This window comes from Sipha flava, unplaced genomic scaffold, assembly GCF_003268045.1.
Source record: "Sipha flava isolate LNK unplaced genomic scaffold, YSA_version1 45_pilon_pilon, whole genome shotgun sequence".
NCBI lineage: Eukaryota > Metazoa > Arthropoda > Insecta > Hemiptera > Aphididae > Sipha > Sipha flava.
In genome coordinates, this window is record NW_020273227.1 from 219,882 (window position 1) to 233,640 (window position 13,759).

Below are 13,759 nucleotides of genomic sequence, written 5' to 3' on the forward strand. Positions count from 1 at the left end.
AATTTTTTTAAAAAAGATTACATGTCCTAGTACCTACTCATACCAAATGATTTTTAATAACAAATAAGACTTTGTTGATCATTTTTGTTTTATTTAAATTAGTACTGGTTTACTTGTTTATAAATGTGTTGATCTGTTCAATTGTAAACTTTATAAAAACAAATTTAATGAACTCAAATTTAAGTCTATTTTAGTAATGCTTATGTAAAAAAAAATATATATATTTGATTTTGTATTTACATGTAAAGAGCGGCAAAATTTAAGTTTGCCTAGGTGTGAGTAAACATTTGAGCTGCTTCTTCATAATCACGTTAGGAGAAAAGTGTATACCGTTGTAAACTTCATATGTCGGTTTGGGGAAACGTATGCGTCACTTCAAACGTTTTGATCTACGACTATCGCATGATGCCGGCAGTTTATCGCCTACAAATTGCGCCGATCAGCAAAGTTTGAGTAGTTAGATTGAAATTGGTTTTTTTTTTTACAATAAATAAGCATCAAAATAAAATTCGCCAAGGAGGTTATTTACAACATTATATAACCACTGTACCCAGTAATTGGACCTTGTAGTGACTAACTGGCAACCACCAAATTGACACTTTTCGAGAGATGTTTTTCAATGAGTATGGATTATTTGGGTAATGAGAGTCGCCACACTACCGATTGTCAGAAGAACAAAATATAGTAACGCGATATTATTTTGTGTGTTTCTGAGTACTACACTGTATACCGTGATCGTTATCATTGTTTATAATTTCGCGCCTTTTCCTTGGTTAGAGTTCTCTTATCATTCGTTAAAATTGATTAGCGCATTCGTTTGAAGACCACGGCTCGTTACAATACTCATCGATTGTGGAATTGATGTTCCTATTAATGTTAATTTATGAAATTTCGCTGATTTTCCTCCGGCTTGATTGCAACGTGTTGTTATTTTTTTTTTCGAAACTAATGTTTTAGAATTAAATTCAACTATATCATTATGCCGTGCGAAATGATAACGGTCCAATTGGGACAATGTGGGAACCAAAGCAAGTATTATTTTCTAGAAAATTATTAAAATACTTACTAAAGTTTTTGAAACGAACTTAAGTCAATAGCAGTTGATTAGACCAAAAGCTTCTACAACTATTATTTTATCCTTGTACTCTAGTACGTTTATCAGTAAATTGAAGAATTTTTTTTTTAAACAAACAATATTAAGTAAAATAAAAATATATTTTTTACTGTGCGATTATAATAGTAGACAGAATTAATTTAAAACCGTTGATACTTTTCTTTTAATAATACTACTATAGACCTATAGAATTTTTATTGAAATAATGTATATGTAGTAAAATAAAATCTTTGATCGACTAATATTTTACACATTAGACTAAAGATGATTCCGATTTTGAATTTTGTATTAAATAATTAAATTATTTAAATATTTGAAAGTGTTTTTATTAAAAAAAAACTGAGTGAAGTATACTACTGATAGGATTCGATGTATTAGTTGTATACTTTGATGTACTAGTTTTTCATGAAAATGTTCATTAAATTATACTTATATAGATTTTAAAACTCTTGAATTGTATTTAATATTATATTAACAAATATTCTATGTTTAGTTGGTTTTGAATTTTGGAAAAAATTGTGTGCAGAACATGGTATCAATCCTGAAGGAGTATTGGAACCTTTTGCCACAGAAGGTGTTGGTGATAGAAAAGACGTATTTTTTTATCAAGCTGATGATAATCATTATGTACCACGAGCTGTTTTATTGGATTTGGAACCTCGTGTCATTCACTCTATCATGTCATCCAATTATTCTAAAGTAAATTCAAATTGGTTCTAAACAGTTTTTATACATTTTCAATACTCTATTATTTTTAGCTGTACAATCCTGAAAATGTCTATTTATCTAAACATGGTGGTGGAGCTGGAAATAATTGGGCGTCAGGTTTCAGTCAGGGTGAAAGACTACAAGAAGAAGTATTTGATATATTAGATCGCGAAGCTGAAGGTGGTGATAGTCTTCAAGGATTTGTTTTGTGTCATTCTATTGCAGGCGGAACAGGTTCAGGCATGGGATCGTATATACTTGAACATTTAACTGATCGATATCCTAAAAAAATTATTGAAACTTATAGTGTTTTTCCAAATCAAGATGAAATTAGGTAAATATTTTCTTATTTTACTTAATTTAGAGTGGTGATATTTGTTTTCTATTAATTTATTTTTATAGTGATGTAGTTGTACAACCTTATAACTCATTGTTGACATTAAAGCGACTTGCTCAAAGTGCTGATTGCGTGGTAGTCTTAGATAATACAGCTTTGAATCGAATTGCTACTGATCGTCTGCACATAGAAAATCCATCATTTGCTCAAATAAATTCATTAGTATCCACTATTATGTCCGTCTCTACTGCTACTTTAAGGTATTTTTCTTTTTATATTTAATTTTTATAATATGGTTAAATTACTTTTATATTATATTTTGTGTTCTGTTTAGATATCCATCATATATGAACAATGATTTGGTTGGTCTCATTGGACCATTGATACCATCACCACGTTTACACTTTCTCATGACAGGTTATACACCATTAACTACTGATCATGAGGTATTTTACTGTTTTTTTTTTCTGTTGATTTCTAATTATTCATATACATTTCCATGATATTATTATGATTTAGATACTTCTATTTTTATGATATTTAAAAATATTTCTTTTGGTGAAGTAAAAATAGAACTTTTGATAAAATATTTAGGCTATGTATACATAGTTGAGTTTCATTTTATGTTATGATGTAAAATAATTGAAGTATATAATAGCTCTTACCACCATATGTATTGTATATATTTTAACTTCGTCCTTTACATATAAACATCCTGTATAATGTAATATCAATGCCATTATTTTTTTAACAGGATGCTAATATTCGTAAAACTACAGTTTTTGACGTTATGCGAAGGTTATTACAACCTAAAAATATGATGGTGTCTACAGCACAAGAAAGATCTACTATACCACATTGCTACTTATCAATATTAAATATAATTCAAGTATTTATTACATACATTTAGTTGATGAAATAAAATCTAAAAATGTGTAATTATATTATTTTCTATAGGGTGATGTTGATCCTGCACAAGTGTATAAATCTCTCCAAAGAATTAGAGAACGAAAAACTGTGAATTTCATTAATTGGGGCCCATCTAGTATACAAGTTGCTCTCTCCAAAAAGTCTCCTTATGTTCCCACTGCACATCGTGTTTCTGGTCTTATGCTAGCTAACCATACAAGCATATCTCAAGTAAATATAACATTTCTTGTATTCAATTTAAAAGTATTATGTATTAATATAAACCAATTTTAGCTTTTTCAAAGAGTTCTGGACCAGTATGATAAACTACGACACAGAGAAGCGTTTTTGGATCAATTCCGTAAACAAAATATGTTTAAAGATGATCTATGTGAAATGGATGATTCTAGGGCTGTGGTTCAAAACCTTGTGGATGAGTATTTGGAAGCTACTAAAGACACATATCTTCAATGGCAGCCTAATGTATGTAAATACTGTTTTAAAAAAAAATGTTCTAATATGTTTAATTATATTATATGAACATGGCGGTTTTTTTTTTCAGAATAGCATTAATTAATAAACAAAAACAAAATGGCTCCAAATGCAGTTAACGTTCATCACAATTTTGTTGATTTATTCAATGTATTTTTTTTTAATTTTTTTTTTTTTTTTAAATATTTCTTAATTTTTATGTCTACTAACAATATAATCTGCATTTTGTGTTTCTTTTTATTTTTTTATAAAACATTAATTTTATTTAATCATTTTAAGTTAAGCTTATCTTAAATGTTTTTTTCTTACTATCATGGTTTTAATCTATCACCCATTTTGTTAAACATTTTGAAAAAACAATTATTTTAATATTCATCTTAAAATGTCAAATATAATGCTATTATTTTAGTAGAAACACACTGTCAAGTGTGAAATATGTGTAGAACAATTTAAATTATTGTATGATGTTTTTAAAACTACCAATTTTAGAATTTTTGGCAATATTTCATCATACATATAGTAAAATACAAATCAAACGTAATTTATATTGGTTTAGTATAGATAGATTATGAATACAAATACAATTAAGCTCTCAATTATGTTTATATTTTAAACTAACAACACATGTGTCATAAATTTAACTCACAAAGAATGTTTTTATTTATATTTTATTATTTTTATGATACATAATTAGTAACTAATTTATGATATTTGATATATAAGTCTGCTACAATTGTTAAATTATACTGTAAAAATATAATTTATTATTTTTTTAATATAATTTATAGTTTAGTTTTCTTTAATTAATTTTATAATCTTTAGTGTATACCAATTAACACAAAAAACAATTAATAAAATATTATTAGTTATATAATTTCAAGTCTAAATGTATTATTTTAAGATATTATTAACTTTGTATTTAACACTTTAAATGGCTAACAATCATTTCAGTTTTACAACATCTCTAAAAATAGTAATTTGATAAATTAAAGAAAAAATTACGTTGTTTTAACAAAACATTTTACTACTCTATTATCTTAAATAAAATCATAAAAATTATATTATTCACATAAAATAATTTTGATTTTATTTATAGCATTTTTTTCCTTCTATCTTATTTGTTAACATAATAAATAATGTTTCTAAATTTTTTTTGCCAAGAACAGAAATAAACTATTTATATCATATTAATATAACATTGTTTAAAATAATAATCGATTCACATTAACATTATATTAATCATTATAATTTAATATTTATTAAAAATTAAAAATTGCTAAAAACAATAGCAACAGTTTTAATACTTTTTCTATATTATTAATACTCAACAGATGGTATAATTAGATAATTTTAAAAATTTTAAAAATATTTATTGTAGTAGCACAATATTATTAACATGTAAAATGTAGTAAACCAAGTAAACTGTAGTGACTGTTATAATTAAATAAAATTGACGTTTTGATTTTAAGGACAAATTTCGAATGTCAAAAATCAGAATAGCAATAATGTACAATAGGTATCCTACTTGTTGAAATACTTTACATGATAACTGCAATGTCTATGGGCTTTGAAAATATGTGCCTTAACTTTGGGCGAAAAATCTGATTTTTACTAGATTTAATGCGATTCTTAACTGTATTTACCAACAGTACATTGATTATTGCAAATTACTAATACATACTGGCATGGAAAATAAATGTTTCAGGAAGTGATTGTAACAATTACCGATAAATGCTATTATATACTTTGGAATTATTTTGTAGTGAGTAACAACAATGCTATATACGTCTGAATTTATTAGCATTACTGGTTCATTTTTTTTTAACAGTGTAGATTTGGTAGGATAATTCGATCAGAAAATGTTTCATTTCCATGTTTAAAATTACATAAAGTCGGTCACTTTTGCTCCTCCGACGCCGGTGTGCAGTCATATACGGTGACATCACATACGTACATGCATAAGTGAGTGCACGGGGTAGTCAAGGTAAGCACTTGACTTATTTGTGAACCTTCCCTCCCTTACCATAATATTCAGTATTAACACAGTAATAAATAATCATATTATGTTGATATGAAAAATATAATTAAATAAAGTTACCCCATCCAAATTTGTTGTTAATATTAAATGATAATGTGTTATGTATGACTACCAGGGCCGTGGAGAGAAATCAAGGGCCTCAGAGACAAATTAATCCTAGCCCTTATCATACGAGGTATTAAACTTTCCACTGACTTCCAGTGTCGTTTTTTAAAATGTGTATACCAAAGAGATAATATAATCGCAGTCACGAATGATATTTGACTGACTGGTGAAGGTGTATCTAACCTAACCATCATGCTACGATCAAGTATTTCAGTACTGACGATAGAGGGTGTTGGAGTAGCAGATGATTGGCCCAAGAACTGTTTCTGCATTTATTATTGCCTTCATAACTTCTTGCTTAATTAGCAGTTTTAAACGTCGAGAAAGTCGTTTTGTACTCTCAAAGAAAAAATTTAGTTCTCCTAGCTGTTTTTCACTTGATTTTTGTTTCCAACAAATGATATTATTTTGTCAACGTCACTTTCTTTGTCTACATTCTATACGTATTTCCTTGCATCAAAATTACGTTTTTTCTTGTGAGTTTCACTTTCTTTATTATTTGACAATGCTAATTCTATGTTTTCTATTTTGGCTATGTTCCTCAATTATTTTATTTTCTTCATCTGCTAGGTTCGCAAGGGTATCATTGCCATCATAATTATTGACGTTAGTGTAAGTTTTGCAAAAAAAAAAAATACTGCAGTAAGTTTACGATCAAAGAACTAAGAACGATTTAGAAGTTATACTTACTCACGTGGAGAAGACTTAGATAAAAAAAGACATAACTTCTTCGTATTTCCAAGGTTTCATTTTATTCGCAGCCTGTCCACTTTTTGCCTTCCTCTTTGATGTAGCTTATCTGTGAGAATCTTGAAGCTTCTTTCATTTACCTTTCAGTTCATCGACTAAATAAAAGATAAATATAAATATAAATAAAAACCTATTTATAGACAGCAGACATTTTAGATTGGTTAGTTATTTTTTTTTATGTTTCTAGCCACTGGAAATTAATTTCGGTCGTTAGCTTTCAATTATCGCATGGACAGTTCTATAATAAGTAACATAGTCGAAGAAGTCTGTAAATCCCTATGGAAAAAACTTTCAGCCTTTTATAATGCCTGATCCTAATGAAGAAATATAGTGCTTCAGAAGGGCGTCGTTCATAACCGCACACTTTCAAAAACAGGTTATCGTTCAAAACCGCACACTTTTATATCTTAATCCCACATATTATCAACAAATTAAATCGTTCAATACCGCATAAATTTATATATATATATATCAATTACGTATACATTAATCTAAAGTAACATGAGTGCACCTCGAGACCGAACGGGGACCTAATTCGCTCGCTCGGACAGTTAAAAACGAAAATATCGCCCGATTTGCTATGTAACATTACCCCAAGTAGGTCCCAGGATAAAAAAAAGATTTTGTGTGGGACTCATACGAAACCGGCAACGTGAACTGTACATGCAAAGTATGCAGAGAAAAAGGAACTGTTAACCAAATATGTGTGGTTTTGAACTACCGACCTTTCAAATTTCCCTTTTTAACAATAGAATAAATATGTGAGGTATTGAACGATGTAAAATGTGTAGTTATGAACGGTAAGTGTGCGGTTTTGATGACCACCACTTCAGAAAAAGCGTTTAAGAAAAATGGAACTTCCCTTATTGTGTTACTGCAATCGATGGGAAGCATGTTCGTATTAAGGCTACAACTCATAAGGGTTCAAAATTTTTCAACTATAAAAAATATCTCTAGGTTGTTTTGCTAGCACTAGTATCTACTCTTATGAAAATAAAAAAATAATTTGTGTTGGTGTTGGGCAATATGAAAGAGTTAGTGATGTAAGTGTGTATTGTAACGGCACTATTGAAAAGCGTTTAACAAGCTTAAATATGGGTATAGCTCAAGATGAAGATTTAAGAGGAAGGAGTTTGCCCTACGTAATAGTTGGTGATGAGGCATTTCATTTTAAAAAATATCTCATGAGACCTTATCCTTGAAGTGCTCGACTAAGTGAGAATGAACGTATTTTCAACTAGAGGCTTTCAATAAGCAAAACTGCTGTGAAAAATACGTTTGGTATCCTAGCAAACACTCGGAGAATACATCACAGCCCATTAGAATGCCACATCGAACTCGCAGATTAAGTAATTTTAGCTACTGTTGTTCTCCACAATTAAACACGTCAATTAATTACTCAAACCAATATAGCGACAGTTAAAAAAAAAACCAATAAATCTAACGTGTCTATGCCAATACGAATTCGTACCTCATCGAATTAAAGTAGAGAAGCTTTAAATGTCTGAAATTTATTCAAAGAATATTTTATATCCAATGAAGGTCATGTTGAATGGTAGCAAGGAATTGTGAATCGTACAGCTTAGAATAGTTAAAAACTATTTATTATACATTAATAATTATTATTATTATTAAATTACTATATCATACTAATAATATTATATTATAATATATAAATAATATAAATATTAATATTTTACATTTGAATACCTAATAATAAATTATTATTATTTCAAGAAATATATTATAAAATACTTATTGTCTACCTGGTTTTTTCAATTCTTTTGAAATGTTGACCCAGGCATTGTCGATGTATCGGACTAAATAAAATATTCATTATCTATTAGAATTATTTAGAACAAACTTCTGGTTTGTTGTTCCCGGTGCCTTTGAGTGAGTGTCTTCGTTTTGTATTTTTCTGTGCGTATATTTTACGCACCGATAATAGTTTTAAAACTAATATAAATTGTTTTTTTTTTTGTATTTTGTTAAAATTAATAATTTATAATAAAATCATTAACTAATTTGTTAAACCTGTTCCTGAATCAACAAGAACATTAAATGATAATGACAATATAGTAGATCAACCACAAAAAAAAAAAAATAAATTGTAAAACTAAATAAGGGTTCAACTTATTCAACGATTCATTTAATCCAAAAGTTCTCGATATTAGTTTAAATTATGAGAAACAACCTATACAGCTAATTATTAATTTTCCCCATCGAAAAATTGGTGATAAAGTTGTTTTCAAATTTTTTGGTATAAAACATACCTTTGGATTGAGTATTCAATTCAAAATCTATTCATAAATTTTGGAATAGATAATAGAATTAGATGCAATTTTTTATTTCTGTTGTCATGAACTCCCTCCCCCACAATTTCGTACTGATGTTTTTTACGTGTGTCGTCATCGTTATCAACGTTGTAAAAAAAGATACACTATATGGGCGCGAGCGAATACAAATTAAAATTTAAAATATTTTAAAGATAGAAAAAATTGAATCGATTGAATGATGCCACAAATCGCTGGCAAAAAAAAATGGCATAACGTATAGGAAACCGAAAACAGATTCACTGTTTAACATGACGTGCTCTCTGCGTTAATGCTACAGTCGGTTAACATTGAATTTTTAAGACGACGTCGTGGCCAACACATAACGATGTGATATATACCATCTCAGATGTATGCGCGGCTGCTACAACGCCCCTAAGCACATGTAAATCGTATTCAAAAAATAAAAATAAATATACCTTTACTCGTTGGTGCATGTACATGATTTAGGTACTTGATACATAATATATATACAATAGCTTGAATATAATAAATACATAGTTGTGTATTTATGTAATATATATATATATATATACGCATATAAACGATTGCATGTTTAATTTCGATCGAAGACTGCACGCGTTATACACATCTATGCATAATATTTGAATATTTTTAAAGCTTTACCACGTGATTATTATTGTTATAATGTAGTGCTTTCTATATCTATTATTATCTCTTTTTTTATTCAACGTCTGTTTTTTCTATTAACATTGATCATAAACAACTGTAAATGTCTTTCCCGTCGGAATATATTTTTCCCGGTATGATACTGCTAGAGCGTGTGCACACGTGTTACACTGTAATGTCATATATCCATTACGTACCCTTGCACATGTAGAGTAAACTCGAGTGGTATAACTAACACAATGTCATTTGCATTATTCGATCGTGTCCATAGCAGTGTCGTGCCATGGTCGTGCAGTTGGTCTACGTGCATACAATATGAAATGAAACGTTTACGTTGAAAATGCATATCCGGTAACAGTCGCTTCTCATAATTTACTTATTTATAAATCGACGTGCTCGGCTGACGTCACGGGAACGTATATTTACGCGCACAGGAAATATATATATATGTGTTCTTGGCGTCAAAACGTTTTACGTCTTCCCGCATGTGAACGTCTTATTAAGAGTTTATCAATTGCATCTACAACTTGTATTCTTCGTCGGGGTAATAAACATTTTCCGTCCGAAATAATTGTGTGCAGTGTATTTTAAAGTTCGAAACCCTGGTTAACTTAAATTGCTTTTTCTCCTTAAGACCGCGATAGTTATCGAAATTCTCATGGATTTAATGTGGCCCATGACAAATTCGACTCGTCGATAAATTACGCCCCTTAATCAAAAATAATACATTACGTAATGAAGGGGTAGTTTTAAAATTCTATAGAGTGTACGACAAACACAAAATGTAATAATAAGTACGACCATCATTCGACTTCCTTCATATTTCTAAAAGTCGCAAAAATCCTTTTATTCGTAGAAAAACATTCAACCAGCAAGTACGACTTTGAGATTAAAACATATATTTATTTTTTGATATTTTATAGTGATAATTGTACTTAATATGTTTTTTATATTTCCCTCAACCTCAATTGGTATGTTATATTTTTTAAGCGCAAGAACGGTTCGTATACTCATATATATATATGTATTTATATATCGTATATTTATTTATACCCAGTACCGATTTAATTTATTATGTATTTATATCTATGGCACTCAGGTATAGTACACCGTTTGTTTTTCGCTCATAGATATTTTTAATTCTTCGGAGTGGTTTGCTTTTCTCATATTGTTATTTTTAGTATATGACATAATATATTGTATTTTATTTTCGTCGAACGCGTTGGGTGTTTCTTGGTCCTCGCACTTGGATATGGTCACCGAAATAAATTATCTACTGTCATTGAGTGGATTTATAGTGTACTTCGTAACTCTTGCACTTCGATGGGTAAAAGCCAATAGGTCATTTTCATTTTTACATGGTTACAACTTTTTTTGAAATTTATAATAGCCGTGTGTTATGTCAGCCATTCACTAGTCAAGACTTTGAGTCATAATTATATTTTCGGATATTATTAACCAAAAACTGTTGTGAAATATTTTTAGTTATTAGATTTTTTATAATTATTTACTGGACAAATTTCACGTTACGATACATTATTGTTACTATATATTATATGAACATTATTGTACGTTATTCTATTATGTATACATTGTTATATAATACATCCCCGTTATATTATAATTAGGGTACGGATTTGTATGCACTTAAAAAGCTTAATATAGTATACATATATGCATCAAGAAATCTTTAAATATGCCCTTGATATGCTCTTATTTCTTTTAATAATATGCAAAAACATTCACCAATTTAAAATGTATGAATTTGTATATAATATTTACAAACTGCATACACTCATTACAAAAATGTAAATGCATGCTAAGCCGGACTCTAATTATACCACAAACATAAAGTCAACTTTAAGATCAAGTATGTATATTAAATCACGTAACAAAAATTTCTAGGCGTAATACCGACTAATAAAAACATGCATGGTTTGCATTTTTTCATGTTTTTATATGGATACAATTTTTTAAAATGCGATTAACGATTCAATAATTCAAAACATCAATATACTAATATAATAATAACCTAAGTAATTAGAAACAATAATTTTCAATTCCAGGTAATACTTCTTAAGGATCCAAGTGTGAACGTCCCATATAGTTTAATGTTTTAAATCTAAATCAAGTTAATCTAGTTAAATCAAGTAAATCTAAGTTGCGATTCTATCATCATCATTACGAGTATATCATCACGTATATAGTTATGTATCGTCCGCCGCGCTTATTAAGCATTCATCAATTAATTAGTTCCTTTGTGTAATTATTTTTTTCTGATATTATGTCATCATCCTTGGATGTAAATTCCCGTTCCGGCTAAAATATGGTTTCCAACAAAATTAGAAGAGCAAAACACAAAAATTCTGGACACTAGGTCTTGGTCTCACCTATATTGTAAATATTCATAAGACAAAATTCAATATGTCCCCTAGTTTACAACTAATTATAGATAATTTGACCTCATTATGTGCTGTTAATATAGCATTTAACAGCAACTATACTTTCTATATTCATATTTTCATATGGAGTAATTAAATAAGTTCCTCAATTTCGATTGATACTTTCAAATATATTTTAATAAAAATATAATTATCCACATGATCGAATTGAATTTTTTGTCCAATAATTACCAACAGCTATAGGTACCCGTTTTCAATATGAACAGATGATAAGACTAGTACTCGATTTTTCGTACAACGTAATTATTGCCTACGTTTCGGGCACACTTAAAAATATTATCGTACCGATCCTAGATAAAGTCATTATGGTGAAGCAAAACACTCTATGGATACTTGATCATGACTATAGTAAATATCTCCTTTAAAATGACTTTAATTTTTAAGAAAAATATTTGTTAGATATACTAATTATTTTTACATTCTAATGTTAAATAAATAGCCAGCTTCTAAGTACTAACATTTTCAATACTAACATTTAATCTCATGAAGTCAACTTTCCTATATTAATCACTACTTTTTCAACTCCTGTAAAAAATAAATATTTGGTTTACCCTTTTCGTTATCGTTCGACTAAATTTCATATTAGGTCGTGATTTCAATACCTTTCATTCCGCATAGGACTCTCGTTTGTTCTCACGCCGTGGTAATCTTATAGATGACAATTGCTATTCACTAAGTCTGGGTTTCTTCGACGATAGTAGCCTTACTCATAGGCCAACCGGCTTCTTATGAAATCATACAGCATAAAACTTGGAACAATAAAAGAAAAAAAAAACAAGAAAAAATAATAATATCAATAATAAGTGGACCGAAATCGTTTTGTAGCATTCGGCCACAAACAAATATAAACAGATCATTGAATACGTGCCAGGGAGTATTTAAATAATTAAGAGATATATTACCGCGTGATGATCCTCCACTGTGACATTGCCCCCCCTCCCACGCCCAACGAAGCTTCACGTCGTGGACAATATGACTGTCTCTATTCCATGGTCAGTAACATCAGTAGAACAGATAAAAATCAATCAAGAAAACTCGTAAATTTAAGAATAGTACAATAATGTCCGTTCTGACCAGTTGAACAGACGAACGACGAAAGCGTTAGTTTTCACTACAACTTTATTTCTCTTAAAGCGGCGGACGGTAGTAGTCACGAATTTAATTTTAGTTGATACGGACGATATTAAGCTTGCTATCCTCCGTTGCATTAAAACGTAATAATTTAATTAATTCTCTTAAATGTCTTAATACCCTATTTATTCTCTCTGTTATTGTGGTACCCTAATTGTATACAAGCTATAAATCTGATGATTTTTTTTTTTTAGCCAGGAAGCTTGAATTGTCATTTAATATTACCTTTTCGTATTATCGTAAGAATATGACTTAATTTTAAACATTTTTATATGCATTAAATAGTCACAGTACTACATACCAGTAGATATTAATCTTAGACATACACACGCACGCGCATTCCCGTTGCATAAATATTAAACTAATATCATATGTATTTATTATACAAACGTATGCGAGATAGAGTGATGTGTGAATGTTAATAAAATTAAAATAAATCATAGCAAATCAGAAGCGGTACATATGATAGAACCTATATACCACACGTATTATTTAAAAGAGTAATATTACCTTAAAAAGTGATACCAACAGAGAGCGTTAACTATTACTCACCATCTACGTACAAGTATAATGAATTAATAGATATACAACGGAACCGACTAATTTTGACGAGGTACACATGGGATTAAAATCACTAAGATTTGTGCACACATTTTTGTTCTCAGTATACATTATCAAATCTCTTACACTATTTTTTCCGGTTGTAAACAAATTAAACGAAATCAATCTTATATAATATAAGTGCATTTG

General features: G+C 29.1%; 1 protein-coding gene and 1 pseudogene across 1 annotated transcript; one reads left to right on the top strand and one right to left on the bottom strand.

Moving 5' to 3' along the window:
• The first annotated feature begins 813 nt into the window (after window positions 1-813).
• On the top strand, window positions 814-3,649 carry LOC112689613 (tubulin gamma-1 chain-like). The gene is made up of 9 exons (XM_025563399.1): window positions 814-1,028; window positions 1,608-1,813; window positions 1,873-2,156; window positions 2,225-2,419; window positions 2,494-2,605; window positions 2,914-3,048; window positions 3,117-3,299; window positions 3,363-3,551; window positions 3,631-3,649. The coding sequence occupies exons 1-9, from the start codon at window positions 980-982 to the stop codon at window positions 3,643-3,645; spliced, it is 1,368 nt and encodes a 455-aa protein (XP_025419184.1). The 5' UTR covers window positions 814-979; the 3' UTR covers window positions 3,646-3,649.
• Window positions 3,650-5,696: 2,047 nt separating this feature from the next.
• On the bottom strand, window positions 5,697-10,762 carry LOC112689600 (annotated as a pseudogene).
• Window positions 10,763-13,759: the final 2,997 nt, after the last annotated feature.

Bases quoted from the DNA above. Each gene is read 5' to 3' on its own strand.
- LOC112689613 (XM_025563399.1), top strand. From the start codon at position 980: ATGCCGTGCGAAATGATAACGGTCCAATTGGGACAATGTGGGAACCAA. The intron at 1,814-1,872 runs GTAAATTCAAAT...TATTATTTTTAG, and splicing joins TGTCATCCAATTATTCTAAA to CTGTACAATCCTGAAAATGT. The intron at 2,157-2,224 runs GTAAATATTTTC...TTATTTTTATAG, and splicing joins CCAAATCAAGATGAAATTAG to TGATGTAGTTGTACAACCTT.